The following is an 18,850-nucleotide window of genomic DNA, read 5'->3' on the forward strand; positions in this document are numbered from 1 at the left end:
AGAGGGTGTTGGATTCCTTGGAATTGAAGTTACAGGAAAAATTACACTCTAAGTGAGTGATAGAGGTTGAACCTGGGTCCTCTGTAAGAGCAGCAAGTGCCCTTAACTCCTGAGCCATCTCTCCAGCCCCTGGCCTTCTGGCCTTATTGTTAATACAGAGTATTTTTTGTCTTGACCTATTATGACTGACAGAATTTCAAAATTGCTTTCAAAAAAGTCTTTGCTTTTAGATCTACAGGAATTTTCAAGGCAATTCATGTTTAGTGAAAGTACAGATGCACACGTATTTGCACACCCACGAAGCCATATTCCTGGGCCTTCGTGGATTAAGAAGCAGGGCAGAGACCCTGCAATCTCTAGGAGGCATTTTCTGTGTAGATTTAATTGTTTCAATGGACAATTGCTTGTTTAATTAGAGAAATTAAACACTAAGAAATACTGTTATGAAGAAGTGGATATGGTCTTGGGTGAAATCCCAGAGCCTCTCTGAGTTCCAGATTTCTCATTTACAAAATGAGAAATTAAATGATCTCAGAGGGTCCTCTCGGAGCTCTAATATTCTTTGATTCCTTCTATCCCATTTCATAAATCACAGTCTGTGTGGACAGAAAGATCACTGGCAACTGTGGGAGACTGTTGTAGCTTTCCTTTTTAGAAGTAAATAGAGTTATAGACTTGACTTCTGCTCCCAGAAGCTTAGCATATGGTTCATTCATTTAGAGGTGTGTGCTGAGCTGAGTCCATGGGCCAGAGAGGACTCAAGGTGCACAGGGAAGAGCTGTGAACAAAAGAGATGAGGTCTCTGTACTCACAAGATCAACGCAAAGGTGGAACAAGTCGTGGTCACTCAGGCTGTGAAGGGGGGAGCACTGGCGAGAAAAGAGCAGTGTCTGGAAAGCCTGTGCTCAGAGAGGCCTCACTGAGCAGGTTCAAGGAGTAGTTGTGGGGGCTGGTGTGTGTGTGCGTGTGTGTGTGTGTGTGTGCGTGTGTGTGTGTGTGTGCGCGCGCACGAGCGTGTGTGTTTCAGTTGGTGAAGGCTTTGTCTTGCAATCCTGAGGACCTGAGCTTGGTTTGCATTTAACATTAGGTGTGGTGGTGGAGTGTGTTTATAATCCTAGCTATGAGGGGTGGAGACTGGTGGATCCCTGGGGCTCACTGGCCAGACAGCCTAGCTTACTTGGTGAGTTCAGGCCAGTGAGAGACCCTGGGTCAGATAAATAAGATAGATGGCTTGTACACACACACACACACACACACACACACACACACACACACACACCATGGGAAGGAAGGATATTCCGGATGGAGGGCCATGTGTATAAAGGGCTTTGTTGGAGGAGGGAAAGAGAGCAGCGAGGCTGGAGAATGTTGGTGAGGGGAGTCTGAGATTAGCCAGTCTGAGAACAGCAGCACCAGCTACCATCTACCATAACGCCAGGGGTCCCAAACTTCCATTCTGTAAACAAAGCAGACACCAGGAAGAGGTAACTCTAGAAGATGCTGGTGTCTTCTGATGGGGCTGTTGTTACCAAGGATGGCAAGTGGATCCGGATAGAACCTAGCACTGAGGCAGATAAAGAGACTGAGGCCAAAAGTGAGGTGAGCGGAGGGGGTAAACAGTGTCATGGGACTAAGCAGCCAGCACACCTGATCAGAATCCTGCAGGGAACCACTCTCACCAGGGCTCAGATGAGTGTGCTCATTTGATTTCAGTACAGTCCTCCCAGCAGAGGGGAGGTCATGTAAGGAAAATCTGACCTTGACTTTGAGGGCCTTGTGGGTATCTTAGGCTGGTGAGAGCACACACAAGAGAGGCTGCCATGACACTTTAAAATTTGCCTGCAACTTCTTTGAGTGTTCCCAGTGGGATATGACATCAGTGTCTCCTCCCCTCTCCTCTAGATGAACTCACAGCTGCTTTGAGCATGATGGTAGAGCGTAGAAGTGATGTCATGTGCTAGCGGGTGTCACTCATCCAGGGGGCCTAAAAAGATGCTCATGCTTGGAACCTGAGCCTCCACGACTAATGCCAACACATAGGAGGTCGAGGCAGGTGATTGCCGGAAGCTTGAGGTCAGCCATGGCTACACTGTAAGTTCTGAGTGAGCTTCAGTCTCAAAAGCAGGAGCTAGGCTTCTGTTCAGTTGCCAGAGTGCCTGTTTAGCATGCATGAAATTGAGGTTTGACCCCAAGTACTGCATAAACGGGTCATGGTGGCACACACAGGATTATCATAAGTTCAAGGTCACCCTTCACTACATAGTAAGGTAGAAAACAACCTGTAATACATCATTGTCTCAAAAATAACTCAGAACAGGACCAATACCCCCAAACAAAGCAAAGTGAACCATGATAGGTCTTAGATCTCAGAAACAGGCATCTGAGAAGCCTGACAGGAACCCAGAGTCTCTGTCACCCACTTGACTGGTGACATTGGCTATGCCCTACTCCTTTGGGACTACAGTGCTTTAGTCCTGAAACAAGGACTTGAAACTGGGACAGAACTAGAGGTAAGAACTTTTTGTTCATCGTTGCAATGGCCAATGGAGGGAAATGAAAGTTGTGAGAAGCTTGGGAGATGTCCTTAAAAGTCTCTCTAGCTCCAAAGAAGTGTCACAAAAGGTCACCCAAGCTCAACTTCTTTGTCATCACAGCTCCTAGAGTGTGAGAGCCTTCCGTTAGGTGCTTTGTGTGTTGGTGGTCACTAGGTCAGCTTTTTGAGGTAGGTGTGATGTTATGGTTAATTTTAAATCTCCTTTTGTTTTGAACATGACTCATGTTTTTAATTGAACACGGGGTTTGCTGGAACCTATGCATTTGCCCTAAATACTCCAGTAGCATCTTTAGCCACAGGGCTAGTTGGTCAGGCTCTGGGTCTTGGATTTTAACCCAAAGTTTGACCCTCCCTTTTATAGTTTGAAGCTTCAGATGAGTTTTTTTCTTTACTTTGGCCTCCAAGTTCCTCATTTATAATCTGGGAATAATCTGTCTCTCTCTAGCCCTGGACTCCTGGAAGGGCTATGTAGCGATTTTGTGATTGACAGATCAACATTGCACCTTTAAATATGGGATGCTGCCTCCCTTCTTGTCTTGAGGGTGAAGGGAGGATACTGAGGTGCATGGTGGCTGGCCTTTGTCATCAGAGGGACACAGCCTGGATCAGGTTAGTCTGTGGGAGTTGTCTTGATTGTTGACTGATAAAGGCACCTGGTGTTGACATCCTGTAAGAATGAAAGAAAGAGGCCCTTGTGATGAAGCAACCGTTCTGCCCAGTCCTCAAGCTGTCTCAGTTGTGAGTCTTGGATCCTGTAAAATTGCTTATAATTAAGTCAATGGGCAGAAAATGATAATCCTAATATTCTTGACCACATTCCTGTCCCTGGGCACAGGCCTGGTTACATCTTCATAATTAGATTACAATGGACAGAAGATGTTTCTGTGGTGCTGGGGCCTCACGTCAGGCCTGCCTACAAATCTTCTGACTGGAATCCAAGTGTGTCACTTGCTCTTACTGGTCCTGCTGTGCTGGGCCGGGAGAGGATAAGACTAAGGTGTCTCAAGTGGTAGATGCCAGAGATGCTGGCGTCATGGGAAGCATGAGCTGTGCAGAATGTTAGCTGGTGAGAAATGAGCAGAGGGGAACACAGGAGAGGAAAGAACAAATGGGATGGAGGATGCAGGTGAAAGATCATCCTGGGGTAGGGGAGAAGGCAAACCGAAATCCTGGGGATGTGGGAAGAAGGGTTGCTGCACTTTGGGCCTTTTTACATGTCTTGACTTTTCTGTGGCAAGAACAAAGGTAATGGGACACACAGAGAATCTTAAAGCATGGTCATCAGGAGAGCTAGCTCTTGAAATGAATCATTTATTATTAATTTGTTAATTTACTGAGCACTGGATGTGCGTGTGGCCGGTGAGGAAATGGGATATGAAGGTTTCCACACTGTAGTTAAAAGGCCTGGTTTGGCCTTAGGCAAATCACTGGATTCCTCTGAGCCCCTTCTCATGACTGTACAATGGGCAGGCTAGGACTGTTTCTGTGTCTTTGGAGACTTATTTTGAGGCATAAGTGAGACTGTATGTATGGAAACCATAAGCAAGCTGACTCTGTAACAACCCTTTCTTAGTGGATATTGTAGAAAAGACGGGAAGCCGAGAAATTCTGTTGAAAATTTACAATCTAAAAATTATGCCAGAAGTTAGTTTATAAAGTCAGCCTTCCAAAACTCTGTCTGTCTGTCTCTGTGTATGTGTGTGCTTTTGTCGCTGAGGCCCAGAGGTTAACATCAGCTGTCTTCCCCATTCCTCTCTACCCTAGTCTTTTGAAGCAGACTTTCCCAACCTGGAGCACACTGATTTGACTGGACTGGCTGTCCAGGGAGCCCTGGGGATCCTTCTGACTCTGTCCCAGCATGCTGGGTTTACAGGTATCTGCGGCTGTGCTCAGATTTTACATGGTTTGGGGATAGAACAACTTGGGTTCTCATGTTTCATGGCAAGAACTTCACAGACTGACCTGTTTCTCCAGCCCTTACTTAAAAAAAAATTTTTTTTGTAGTGTCAATGCTTGGTCAATGATGTCAAGTCCAATCTGTGGGGTGTTTTCATTTTTCCTTCACACAAGGGGTCATATCCACCTGATATTCTCACATGACAGATGGTGGAAGCCATGAGTTAGGACTCTCAGGCTCCATTCCAAGCCTATCCACTTTCATCCACGTGATTCTGAGAAAATGTCTTGTCCTTCATGACTCTTGGTTGTAATTTACAAAATGGGAGACACAAAGGCTTCAGCCATGTTGCAGTTCTCAGGGTCTGCTGTAGTTGGTTTGCTGTGCTCGAGAGAGGACATATTGTCCTAGCTGTTAGTCACTGTGTTTTTATGATGGCTTTTGGGCATTTGCTTTTGGGATGATTGTAATTCTAGGTGCTGATATCTGGTCCTGTCTTCTTGGGTAGGTGTTTTTAATTCCTTGGTTTCTGCTGCCATCTCTGGTTCTTAGGCGGGTGAGGTGACTGTCTGTTGCCTGGTAGGAAATTCTTCTGGGATCTTGTTAGGTGTGGTCTTTGAAGTTTCCAGGTTAAATGTGCTTTTACTAGGAGCTGACATTTATGAATAGACACGGGCAGGGGGATGGTTAGGGGGGCCAGAGGAGAGGGGTAACGAGGGTGTTACACCAAGATCTATTTGGTTCCCTGGGAACGGGGAAGACAGTGGAAAGTAGTCTCCTACAGACCTGGGATCAGACTAGGGGATTTGAAAAAGAAAAGGGGAGTGAAGGTCTGAAGCTCACCTATCTGCTTAGCTGGCCTTCTTGCTTTTCTGGCAGGCTTGCCTGGTGGGCTCCCAGGGATTGCCTGCTAGTGTTGGGGGGCTGGAAGAGGACACTGAATGAAGGAAGGGGAAGAAAGTTGGAGGAGGCAGTCTGTGTGGTCCATGGAGATGAGGGCAGGGAGAAAGAGGCAGGTGCAGCAGGTGTTCTATTGGTAGAGCTGGGCATAAGATTGGGGGACTGGATCTGGAGAAGAGGAGGGAGAGAGAGGTGAAGATCTGCAGTTAGCTTACCTGTTTTTCTGGCTGTAGAGCCCCAAATTTCAGATGGTAAACATCCTTTAAAATGTTTTAATTGACTTGGGGTGGGTCCAGAAAAAGAAGGATTTTGATGGCAAGGAACAGGGTATTAAGACTGGGTGATCACGTGACTGGGAGGATCACCTGACTAAAGATTAGCAGGAGATAACACCCCCAATGAGGAGAAGCTGGGTTGCCCATACCTGGGTAGAAAACTCTAGTATGTGTTATTCTTATTTCTTAATGGTTTCCAAGACTGAGAAATTAATTTCTGTATCATCACTAAACAGTTTCTAACCAGTTCATTAAGCTGATTACTCAATCAAATTACATTAACAGCTTCCTTATTCCTTCCTCAATGAGTTTATTTGTGAACACAAGACTTCTGGATCACAACACACGTTTTTGTGAAAGAGAAAGCAAAGGGAAAACTTTGAAATATTTTTTTCTGATTATGTTTCAAGACAAGATAGAGGGAAGGATAATGAGTTATTTTGTCTAAACTGTCTATGATTTATATTTTTTCAAATCATTTTTTTCTCATACAAAAGTCTTTTTCTTAATCCTCCACTCTTAACTCTCTATATATTCAATTCTGGCTTCTCTTCTGGATGACCATTTTCTGCTATTTTTGTGGCCATGTTTTTAGTGTGTCATTAAAATGTCTTTCTTGGACCACCTCTTGGAGAGATGGCTCAGAGGTAAAGAACACTTGCTGTTCCTACAGAGGACCTGGGTTTAATTCTTAACACCCATATAACAGCTCACAGCCATCCTTCACACCAGTTCCAGGGAACCAAATGCCCTCTTCTGGCCTCTGCTGGAACTGCATGCATGCGGTGCACATGCATACATGTAGACAAAGCAGACATGCACATAAACAACAACCTATAAAAAGGGGCTTCTTTCTAAGTGTCAGGTGAGGATGCACCCTTTCCATATCCTCTCATTTTTCAACTGAATCCTTTGCTTACCTTCTGGTGCCTTCCCTGCCCTCCCGGGACCGCTTTACTTTTCCTTATAAAACCTGTTACTTTGCAAGGTGAACCCTAAGAAAAGCATATATAGATCCACCTGGAAAGGGGAAATAGACAAGCTCGCCTGACAAAATTGGGAGCATGGGGGTGAGGGGAGAAGGGAGGATGGAAGGGGAAGAGGAGGGTGAAGGGGAGGGTGGAGGAGAACTTGAGGGAACAGGATAGTTGAGATGGAGAAAGGACAGAGATAAGAGCAAGGAAAAAGATATTTGGATTGAGGGAACCATTTTGGGGTTAGCAAGAAACCTGGCATGAGAGAAATTCCCAGGAATCCACAAGGATGACCCCAGCTAAGACCCTAAGCAATAGAGGAGAGGGTACCTGAACTGGCCTTGCCCTGTAGTCAGACTGATGAATATCTTAAATATCACCATAGAACCTTCACCTGCAACTGATAGAAACAGGCAGAGCTCCCAAATTCCAGTTGAAGAGTGTTAGGAATGAGAATATGAACAAAGAGGTCAAGACCATGATGGGGAAATCCACTGAAAAATTTACCTGAGCTAATGGGAGCTCACCAACTCTAGCCGGACAGGGAAGGAACCAGCATAGGTCCAAACTTGTCCCTCTGAATGTGGGTGACAGTTGTATGGCTGGGGCAGACTGTGAGGCCACTGGCAGTGGTACCAGAATTTATCCTTACTGCTTGTACTGGCTTTTTGGGAACCTATTTTCTTTGTATGGATACCTTGCTCAGCCTAGATATAATAGGGAGGGCCTTGGACCTTCCCCAAAGCAATGTGCCTTACTCTTTCTGATGATTGGAGCTGGGTGAGATGGGAGGGTGTGTGGAGTGAATGGAAGGAGGGAAGGGATTGGTATGTGAAATGGCAAAAGATAGTTTGTTTTCTTTGTTTTTTTTTAAGAAAAGAAATTAAAAAAATAAAAACCCTGTTAATTTGAAAACACTTTGGAGTAGTCATGGCAACCCCACTCAGTCTTGCCAGATACTTTTAGCCACCAAGGGTATACACAAAGACTTCACCAAACACTGGGACTGAAGGCTTTCCCATGGGGAGACATCTTGGGGACACAGCAAACATCAAGAACATGCTTAGAGTTAGGGTCAGGTTTTATCATGATCCCAGAGCCATCTTTCTCTTCATCCTTCTGCTTAAATTAGTCTCCAGCTTGTTCCTTACACATTGATTCTTTGCATCATGTCTCTGTGCATCCATACACCCTTAACTAGCTTCACAAGGCAAGGGAAAGCCTTCTGCCCCTTCCCACAGAGTGACGGGGGTGAGGAGGTGGAAGGTGGGGGGTTGGGAGGTGGGTTTTCCCTGGGGGAGGGCGACACCTTCAAACTCCTTTAGTTACCACTAGTGTTTCAGCTCCAGTCACCTCAGGGAACGAATTATTGGCAAACAGTGACTGATGGTTTGTGAATGGGCTTGTGAACTTATGTTCTGTCTGGAAGAAGAAGAGGCACACAAACAAGAAGGCAAGATTCTACGGGATGAGGATGAGTGACAAGAGGCAGTGACTTCAGAGCCACCTCAGAGGTGGTGTACAGGGTGTAGCTACGGAAGACTCAGGTAAGGAAGAGCCAGGTTTAAAAAGAATGGGGTGGAAAATTCTGAGCTGAGGAAATAGCAATGGATCCTGACAACCGATGGAAGCTGACAAAACTGAAAAGTACTGAAGAAGGGGTATGGGGTATGGGGTGCCATGTGGGTCCCTTCTACAGAGCCTGCATATAAAATGGTGATGGGCATGTGGAAGTTGGCCCAGACAGCCTAGACAACCTGATTGCCACTAGCCACTTTAAACTGGTCTTGCCTGTAATAGAATTAATGTGTCTTGTTTTTCTTTCTGACTGTGAGCAGTTTTGGGGGAGTCAACTACTCACCGTCCTCTCAGTCTTTGTGGCGTGCACCTGTGGCTGGACATTGCCCATGCTTGTTGGGAGCCTGAGTGTACTTTGTTCTGGGTAAATACCAAGCACATCCAGCCTCCTGGGGCAGAAGGTGGCCTCCTGAAGGTCTCTCAACGAGTCCTGGCTGCAGTCACCAGCCAGCAAAGAGGGCAGGGAAACCGAAGAGCATGCAAGAGACCTATTGGTCGAGTCCCCTCTGTTTCTTGAGGCAGATAGTAGCTCTGTCTCATTGCCTGATGGAATTCCTGGCCACATCTGCTCCTGACTCTAGCTGATATCCTGGAGTCAACTCTTCTGCCATCAGCTTACTGCCTCAACTCAATTCCTCCCTTGGCTGAACTCAATTTCCTGCCCCCTTCTCTTCTAAGTCACATAACTTAGGATCTTTGTCCCTGGACTATATAGTCTTGTTCTGCTGTCAGTCACACCCAACATTCTATTGTATGCTAATAGTTTAGACTTGGAGGTGGAGGTCACATCTTGGCAGGTTAATTCTCTGTTGTGGGGCATGGTCATTGCACCCAGATCTCTCGTCAGTACCATCCATCCCTTTCCTTCAAACGTGGAACCTGAAATGTGTTCAGATGACACCAAATATCTCCTGGAGACTAGATTACCTTCAGTTGAGTACCATTCAGGAATGTAAGCTTCCAACAGAGAGAGCTCTTGGAGACTTATGGGCATGTCTATGGTAAACTTCTTGATTGTTAGTTGATGTGTGGGCAACACACTCTCTACACTGGTAGACCTGTTTCTCTCTGCTCTTGACCATGGATGTGATGTGACTAGCTGCTTCAAGATTCTGCCATGGTGTCTTCTCTGCTATGACGGACAGTAACCTGGAATCGTGAGCCAAATAAGATTCTTTTCTCCCTATACCACTTTTTTTTTAAATCAGAAAACTTCACCAGAGTAGCAGAAATAAAGCTGGAATAGAGGTGGTAGGTTCTGTCCTCTTTCCCTCACATCATGAATGAGAACACCGAGACTTAGGTGGTGGAAAATGAATCAGTCAGGTCAAGGTCAGTAACAGCCACACAGGCATATATCTTCCTCGCTGTCAAATTTAGTTTGGGGCTTTCTTGAGCATGGGGGAATCTCAAGTGAAGTGGGAAGACAGTGAGCCTAGAGAGAGAATTGACTAGCATCCAGGCCGAGCCAACCACTGGATACATGACCATAGATATCAAGTCTCCGCTTCATTCCTGGTGGTATTAAGTCCCCACTTTGCAGAGCTAAGGCACAGAGGTGGTGCACCAGCATCTTATGTGTGTGTGTGCTGAGCAAGTGCTGGTCCCCATTCCTTGTCCAATTTGGGATTGAGGAGAAGGGATTCGCATTGTCACTAGCATAGCTTGGCCCCCCGTGGGAGAGGAGGCCAATGGACCTTATTTCTTGGGAATCAGGTTAAAAGTACATGTGGTAGGATTCAGAGTCTGTGATGGAAACAGCCAAGTAGTAGCTTTCCGGTTTGAAAAATCACCTGACTAAGGTTGCCCTTCTGCCTTTTCCTGGGACTTATCTCTACTGTGATAATCTTATCTGTGCAGCTCAGAGTCTCAGTAACCCAAGCAGAATGTTGCATTGCTTCAAACATGCCCAAAGAGCATAGGGACATTTAGAGCTCAAGTCGTATCTTCCTTTTCCTGTGTCAGGGCCAACACAATGGCCTTTTGTCCCTTAAAACCACTAAGAGTTTTTTTTTTTTTGAGTAAGGGTCTTATAAAGCACAAGATGGCATTGAACTTACTATGTAGATAAAGATGACCTTGCTCTACATTCCAAGTGCCAGGATTATAGGCATTTACCACTATCCCTTGTTTGTATGGTGCTGAAGATCAAATGTGGGTCCTTGTACATTCTAGGTAAGCAATCTACCAACTGAGGGGCATCCCAGCTGTATGTGTGCATGTGTGTGTGTGTTTGTGTGTGTGTCTGTGTTTCCAGCACTGGGCACAACCAGCCTTGCAGACACTCGATACTAAGAGAGTTCTCTTTCATCTCTGAGCTCCATTCTCAGTCCTGGACCATGGAGATTTAATTTCCAGGGATTTCTCATCCAGGTCAAGTGTTTACTCCTTGGAGACTCTACCTAGATCATCACAAGATACCACCCAGAGGTCTGGTACTGATCAGCTTTCCATCTATGTCCCAGGATTTCACAAGAAACCTCGTTCCTTGGTTCTGTAGACAATCTCCCAGTATGAGATGTGTGCAGAGAAAGGAAGCAGAAGCTGGGCAGCAAAGTGGGTTGTGCCAGGAAGCCAGGGTCCTGAGTGTGGCCATGAACAAACACCCCTGCCTTGGAGCTCCTTGGTGTTCAGTTGTTTTACGTGAGCATGTTTGATAATCTAAGATGGCAATTGGACTTCCCATCCTGGCTGCATACCATAATCATCTGGAACTACTGATGATTATACTGAACAACCCCAAGTCACAAAGTAAACAGTCCCTGGAACCCATACATGGCCTGTGCTCCGTAGAGACCCAGCTAGAACAGTGGTGACTAAAAGAGAATTCACACTTCCTGTAACAGGGTGTCCCATTTTATCAATGAACATATTAAGGCTTGTGGGAGGCAGAACTGGAAGGACTTAACAGGAATGGCAAATTCTAAGTCACTGTCCCTTTGAGTAATGTTTTTCTAACCATGATACCCCTTGGGCAGGGCATTTCTTCAAGTTTCCCTCAGCACTTGATCAGAGAAGGCAGGAAGTCGAGGAGTTCAAGGTCAGCTATGGGGTGAGTTTGAGGCCAGCATGAGCTGTATGAGTTCTGTCTTAAAACCACCTCTAACAACCAACAAATGAACCAAGCAAGCAAGCAAGCAAGCAAGCAAGCAAGCAAGCAACCAACCAACCAACCAATCAACCAACCAATCAACCAATGAACCAATCAATCAACCAATCAACCAATCAAATAAAAACTCCAACAATAATATCTCCCAAACTTTGCCTTTCTTATGTGTAAAGTAAGACATGAATGGCACCCCTAAAAAAATCTTTCCTAGAACATTAACTCTTAGTAAGGGACAAACCTTCCATTCTGCCTTTGTTTAAGATGAGCTCTGATACTGTCTTATTGAAGGAATTTGTGTTCAGTTCTGCAGGCCCTTGCTGATCCCATCTTAGCATCTCTCAGGGTGTTACTGACTTGAGAACTCAAACAGTAGGGGTGTAAAGCTTCAGGGAAGAGTGCAGGCGGATCTTGGCTCTTTCACCCCTGTTAACTTCTACTTAGTACACAGAGGCCATCATGTAAGTGACCTATGAATCTGAGGAATAGAGACAGAAGGAAAATCGGAGTATATGTTTCAATCTTCATGCCTGTAGTACCTTCTCAGCAGGGACTGAGCCTAATGCTGGGAGTAGCTGCATCCTCTATTGTACAGAGCTACTTTTAATGTTAGTAGAATACAAATCCATTGCCTTGTGTCTCGCAGGATGATGGTAATGATCGCTCCCTTTTCTTTCCGATACAAGGCTCTAGGAATCCACTACCAGACTGAATCAACAGTTCTCCATGGTACCTGGCCTTCAGTTTTCTCTCTGACAAGCATGCTGATCTCTACATAGATCAGTAGTTTTAAAGGTACTAAAAGTGAGACTCTTTGGATGAGGGCATGGTTCAGTGGTAGAGTGTTTGCTTAGCATGGGCAAAGCCCCAGGTCTCTGCCTTAGCATGGAGGCAGATGCGCATGTGTGTTGCGTGTGTGCGTGTGTGTGCGTGTGTGTGCATGTGCGTGTGTGTGTGTGGCTTTTTCTCACTCCCCTTTCTGTAATCCTGACTAGATAAGTGGTTTCTCCATGCTCAAGGCATAGCTGCTTTCCCAAGGGAATGGCGGACATAATTCTATCCACTCCATTTTTATTAGTTTGACACAACAGGCAGGTCCACAGTGCTTTCTTGGTATTTTCCTGACCATTACCTATCATGATCCGGCTGATGATGAAAAGGGTCTTTAGGGATATAAAGTCATTGGGTTTAGGGGTTCAGGCAGACAATTCAAAACATGACCCTACCGTGAGACTGTGAGCAAGCAACTCAAGCTCTTGAAGTCTCAGATTCCTTCATGAAATAGAAGGTCAAGCCTGTGCTTAACATAGTCAGTGCTCATTCCAGGAGGACCCATGCTGTTCTAGTCAGGTTCCCATCATCCAGTATATTTGCCAGTAAGGCTATGGGTTCTCTCTGCCTGCCAGTTGATGCTTCTTCATCCAGGGCCACCCTAGATGCTGTAGGTAAGTGTAGACAGGGCGAACACATAAACCTGCCTGTTCTGCTGTCTTCCATCCCCTTCCTACTACCAGAATGTTGCTGCTAAACCCCTCCTGCAATTATGTTAGATCCTAGTCCCTTGCTAACGTGCAGTATTCTTTAGGAAAACATATACTTGTTGCTTTTCTTTCCTTTCTCTGCCCCTCCCTCCCTTCCTGTATCCTTCCTTCCTTTCTTTCCTCTCTTTCCTTTCCCCCCTATCCTCTGTTTCCTCTTTCTGTACTTCCTTCCTTTCTTCCATATATTCTATTTTTTTTTTTTGGTGTGTGTGGGGATAATGGGTATTGAACTCAGCGCGTCAAGCAAGCTTGGCAGGACTCTGAACTACGGCTGTAGCCCTCTTGAGGTTCTTAGTTCTCCATCTCTAAGTGTCAGTGCAGTGAGATCCTGTCACAGAGTCTTTCTCATTTGAGGGAAAGGAAAACTCTCAGACTCAGACAAGGGCATTCTGGGTCAAACAACCAAGATCATCTGCTAGAAGCCTGGTTTTCATTTGATTCTTGACCTGACTTTGTACACATCACAATAGACATACATTCCTGCTTGAGGGTGTCTGAAAGGAGTCAAGTCAAACCTAGCTCTCTGTGAGCTTGGGACTGTGGCCAGTAAATGACAGATACCACTCTTTGTCTTCCCTTGTTTTAGAAAAATCCTAGGTGAGGTTGCTAAAGGTGACACAGTAGGCAAATAACAATCTTGCTTGACAAGCCTGATGACCTGAGTTTGATCTTCAGGATCACGTGGTAGCAGGAGAGAACTAACTCCTGCACATTGTCCTTTGATCTCCATACATGTTCTAGCATGTACACATGCACATACATGTATATGAATAAATACATGTAAAAATCCTATCTTGATGAATCATTTACAAAGTTCTAAAATGATTCTGAGGAGTTTGTGGGTTGGGCACAGTGGCCATATGCTTGCCTAGCATGCACACGGTCCCTGGTTCCAGCTCCCGAATAAGGGCAGAGAGATGAAGTTAAAAACTGCTAGTCTTAAGCTGAAGAATAAGAAAACAGCAATCTGGGGGAACCCTGGCTTCAGAAATGGCACAGAATGGAATGAACAATAATGAAAGGTAGATAATGGGTCCACAGTGATTTAATTCTTGGTGATATTGTTCATTTTATGCAAATACCAAAAAGGAAAAAAAAACCTTGGCTATTTGAAAATAAAACAGGAACTCCCCCCCCCATATTTAGTGTTTGATCAAATGAGAGCTTTTTCCCCCCTCACACATCTGCCAAGAGAGTTTAAAACAAGTATAGATGTTAAATAAAAGGCCCAGCTACCAAAGAGCAGAATTTAATGAAAGCCAGAACTGTTAAGTATGGACACCTGTTGAGAAAAATGTCAGTCGCTTTCAGAGTTTCCCCACTGTTGCGTTTTTAAGAAAAGTGTAGTAAAAATACAGAATACAAGGGAACTTCTTCCTCACTTCTCGTCTCTTCCTCCACGCATCCCTTGGTGAGAAGCATCGTCTCGGGAGTCATGGACTCCTCCCAGCACAGACCCTCATTTCCAGCACAGTCTTTCTCTAGCCAACCAGTACGCTCAGGGGCCAGAGAGCATTTTCCCAGGCCTTAGGCAAAAGGTCTCTGAACAGCTGATGGTGGAGTTTAGAGCCATCTCTTCCTGGGTGCAGACTCCCCAGCGGCAGGTCACGCAAGAGTCTACGGTGATAGGCAGGAGGCTGGCAGGACGTTAGCTGGCAGAAACAAAAGGTGACCATTCATCCCCAGGACATTGCTTCACATGCCATGCCCATGTTAACACCGGAGAAATCGACCAATGGGGTGAAGGGTTGATTCTGGGATCTTTCTTTGCTGTGGCTGATGAAGAGAGAGTGAGAGAGACACAGAGATACTGGTTGTCCACTGAGAGCATCCACAAAGGAAGCCAGTTCTCCTGCCCTGAACTCTGGGGGAGGCTCCAAAATCTTCAGCTTGTCCACTGCTAATAATAACCCCTAATAGGGAAGATTGGATGGAGACAGAGGGGAGGAGAACCAGCCAGAGATGGTTATCAGTAAAAGGTAGTGGCACATGGCACTCACTAAAGCATGCACCTGGGAGTGATTGCAGAAGAGGTGGCAGTCAATTGCACCAAGAAAGAGAGTGGAGGGCTCCACAAAGCTGCGTGCCAGGGACTTCCACTTCTATCCAAAGGTTCAGGCTGCCTAGCTTCTCTCAGTGACTCTTGTTTACTTTTCCTGTCTGGCTGTCCTTCACCTTGGTCATTGCATTCACGGGTGTAAAGGTTCTGGCCATTGTAATACAATGTCCTTCCTCTGTCTTAGCCAGGGAATAAGTTAGTCTCCTGGTGTTAGTGGGCTCAGGCATCTTAAGGTCGCCTGATATCCTTAGCAACTTAGCTCATCTCCCTGTCTCTCAAAATAATTCAGGCTTTGCTGTCTTTCTTTCTTAAGATCTGATCACATGCTAAAACAATACGCTATTAACATAAACCCCCAGTTCTCTGCTTTGACGTAACTCACAACTTCATATTTGGTCTCTCGAACCTAGGACAGGAAGTGACACAGAAGGCTCTGTGGCAGGCGCTTGGCCAGACACATAATTCCCAGTCGCCTTTCCTTTGTACATAGCTTGGACAGCTTTTCCCTTTATGTCAGAGGCTCCACAGAGAGTCCTATACTCCATCATGGGGCTTCAGTCTAGATGCCAAGCAAAGGAAAGGCAAGAATCATGTGTGACACCTCCCTCGCTGCCAGCTCTTTGCAAAGCTTTACCAGGTTCAGGAGACCAATTGCCCTTCAGCCACCACACTGCCTTTCAGCCTGAACATCATAGAACACATCTTTTGGGGCTCAGATTGACTTTGTAAATAGATGTACCATACCGGTACTCTATGGCCCTTGAGCATTAGAGGAAGCCTCTTCCAAGCAACAGGAAGCTTCCCAAGTCCTCTTCTGCTTACACACTGCCCAGCCCCTTTCCACGCCCTATCTGAGATGCTCTTCATGGCTGTTCTCCGGTGAACCAGCATTAAGGTAGTATTCTGTCTGGGGAAGGCAGTCTCCTTCTCCAGTAGTCTGTCTCCATCCAAGGGATGGACGGTCTGAAGAGCTCCCACACTGAGTTTGAAGGTCACATATTCCTTTCCTTGCTTGTAAGGTGGAACCAATCATGAGTCTTCAATCTGGAAACTGAAGAGTGATGGGGAGGGGTAGGGGGCGGGGAATAAGAAGAAGCAAAAGGGTCTAACAGAGCCTGCAAACCATGGATATTAGTAAGAAAATAACTGCACACACTAAGACACATTAACAACTGAATTAAAATTAAACAGTTTGATTTCTTCCTTAATATCCCAGGGACTCCATTCTCAGAGACGTTAGACTTCATCAGACAGGGTTTCTCCCATTATTGCAGCATAGAGCTAGTTACCATCTTCACTCAGCAAATGGCAAAGGGTGAAAAACAATCCCCAAAGGAAAGGAATGGCCTAGTGGAGTTTTTGTTTTTGTTTTGCTTTTTTTTTCTTCAGGGACATTGGCTGAATTGTCCTCCATATGGTCACGGTGGTTGGAGGTGGTGTTTCATTTTGCTGTTATTTTTGGCACTGAAGGGCTTGGGATGGGACTGGGGGAGCCTGAGCCTGCTCCCCAAGGGGTTACTGTCTGCTCCAGTTACAATCCTGTGGCTCCCAAGGGCATCCCTGAACTGTGACTCATGCAGGGAATGGATTGCATGGACTTGGCGAAGTCCTGGCTGACCACCCGGCCATTCTCTCCGCTGCCACCTCCTCCACTGGCTCCTGCCCCACTGTTCCTGGGGAGGGTCGATGTCCGTATGGCTTCATTGATGGATTGCTGTGGGATCAAACAGAAACCCTTTTCAGGAGGACAGGGGGTTCTTCCCCGGGTCCTTGTCAATGACTGGCAAAGAAGAATGAGTCAAGATGGTATTGAAACTATCCCCCAACCTTCCTCCCCATGCCTGAGGAAAAAAAACCCAGGGCTGTGGGCAGTTCTTGGTGATTCTTATTTCTTTTCTAGCATGCTAAGTCCTTTTCTGACCTGGGATGCTAACACTCTAGAAATCCCAGGTTAGTAGCCCCAATATGATGTGCCAGTCTATACGCAGAGGTTGTCCGTGCTAATGGTTAGGGTGCATTACACAGACAGTGGCCCTGGGCATGCATCCTTGCACTCTTTGGCACACGATATTTTCAATCCCATTCTACACATCACCTTCCCACAGCCTTCTTGGGGCCTAGGCTTGAATGTATCAGGACGTAGGCGGTAACTTACAGCATCCTGTGACTCCTGCAGGTGGGGCATTTCCCTGGCACTGTTGGGAGTGGACCTTAGGATTTGCATCCTGATACCTAAGCTTGATTCTGTGATTTGGTTCCTGTCTTTGGTATTTTTTTGGAAATTTTAAACCTTAATGTCTAGAACATGGAATTGTCTAGGAAGCTACAGTCTTCCTCCTTTCCTATTTCTTTTCCGCATTCTTTCCTCCCTTATCCTCTTCTTCAGCTCCTTTCCTTCTCCCTCCTTCTCTTTCCCCCATTCTCTTCCTCTTTTTCTGCCTCTGCCCCCCTCTCTACCTCTATCTATGAAGAGTGGCACTGCTGTACAGAAAATGCTCTAAAATGTGATGGGAAAGTGGTTACTGCTGGGTTCGAACGATCTTCTGACAAAGAAACTCCTAGCTCCACACGACAAGGGTACTTAGGAGTCATTTGAATCAGATGATTCACGAAATGTAGCCAGCAAGGGTCATGTGGCAGAAAGAGTGAGACTGAATCTTTAAAAGCCTTCGTCGCTGTGTGAGCTCCTTCCTGTCAGCCCAGACAACTTGCAGGTCTAGACCGATGTGTCATCTCGGTGTCGCCCACCTTGTGAATTCTAGCCTGCTGGAATTCTAGATCTGGGAAGGACTCAAGGGTCACCCCAGCAACAGAGCTGTCAAGTGGAACATTTGAGTAGGACGAGAGGAAGTATTGTTCTGTTCAAATTCCTCTGGAGGAGGAGCTCTGTGCCATGAAGACTACCCTCTCCCTTCCCATCCATTTCCGAGTTCATAGAATCTTAGGGCTGAGGTTTAGTTTCACGATAGGAATCAATGTAATGAGAAGAGTTGCCTGTGGTTGGCAGACTTCCTCTGCTGAGGCCAACCTTCCACATTCTTCAGTTTGTTCTCTCTGCTTAGCATCTTTCTTCCTGAAGTCTCTCCTCACCTCGGCCAACGGCCTAGGCTTTCACTTAATGTGTGTGCATCAAAGATTCTCTTATATGTAAGTTTTGTCCCCTTAGAGAAAGCTCACATCCTGGGGACTGCAGGACCATGCCTTCACAGCCCATGGCTATCCTGACTGGCCATTGTACAGATAGCTTTTTATAAGATATTTTTGAATTTACTTAAGAAAAAAAATTAATCTTTTCAAAAATACCTGGATGCTGTTGCTGTGACCCAGATCACTCATTCTGTCTCTTGTAGCTAGAGGGACATAAACAATCTGATGTACTTTTTTTCTTGGTACCAATGGACTTACTTGGTGACAAACCCCGAATGCTACAAAACTGACTTGCCAGACAAGATCTGTCTCTTGTTGCAACGGTGACAGGATGGTTATGGGGTAACCAACCACTTTCTAATTTGATCTGAGTCCTGCTTCACAGAATTTAACCCATGCCTGATACTGTAAATCCAGGCAGAAGTCTATGGTTCTAGATCCTAGGGGGGTCCTGTTAGACATGTAATACTACCTTTTCAATGATTGTGTTTATACCCATAGATCAGTGCTGTTCTTAACTTCATCCAGATAATTTTTTTTTGCAGTAGTTAACAGTTAATGCAGAGACTCACTATTGGTCAAAATGCTGAGACTAAGTGACTCGGAATACCCAGCTGTACATGGGATGTCTATATAAATCTGTCCTCCTAAAGGGCCAGTGCACATCACAAATGAGGGAGGAGACCAAAGGCAAGAGCTGGAGGATGGGACGGAGTGCTGTGAGGTGCTGTCTTCTGGACACAACATGGCCACTGCACTAGTGCGCTCACCGCGGTGGGACAAGACTCTGTACCTTATCAAGCCAACAAGATCATGCAG

General features: G+C 45.8%; 1 protein-coding gene across 2 annotated transcripts in view; it reads right to left on the reverse strand.

Moving 5' to 3' along the window:
• Positions 1–14,058: 14,058 nt before the first annotated feature.
• Positions 14,059–18,850, reverse strand: part of Gria1 (glutamate ionotropic receptor AMPA type subunit 1) — a 311,889-nt gene continuing 307,097 nt past the window's right edge. For both annotated transcript variants that reach the window (XM_041665038.1, XM_041665037.1), the window contains exon 16: positions 14,059–16,619. In XM_041665038.1, coding sequence (XP_041520972.1) covers positions 16,416–16,619 — 204 coding nt within the window. In that variant the 3' untranslated portion in view covers positions 14,059–16,415. The remainder of the gene's footprint in view (positions 16,620–18,850) is intronic.

The sequence above is a fragment of the Microtus oregoni genome, unplaced genomic scaffold, assembly GCF_018167655.1.
Source record: "Microtus oregoni isolate MIOR12 unplaced genomic scaffold, Mior012 000015F_ref0000493, whole genome shotgun sequence".
Lineage (NCBI taxonomy): Eukaryota > Metazoa > Chordata > Mammalia > Rodentia > Cricetidae > Microtus > Microtus oregoni.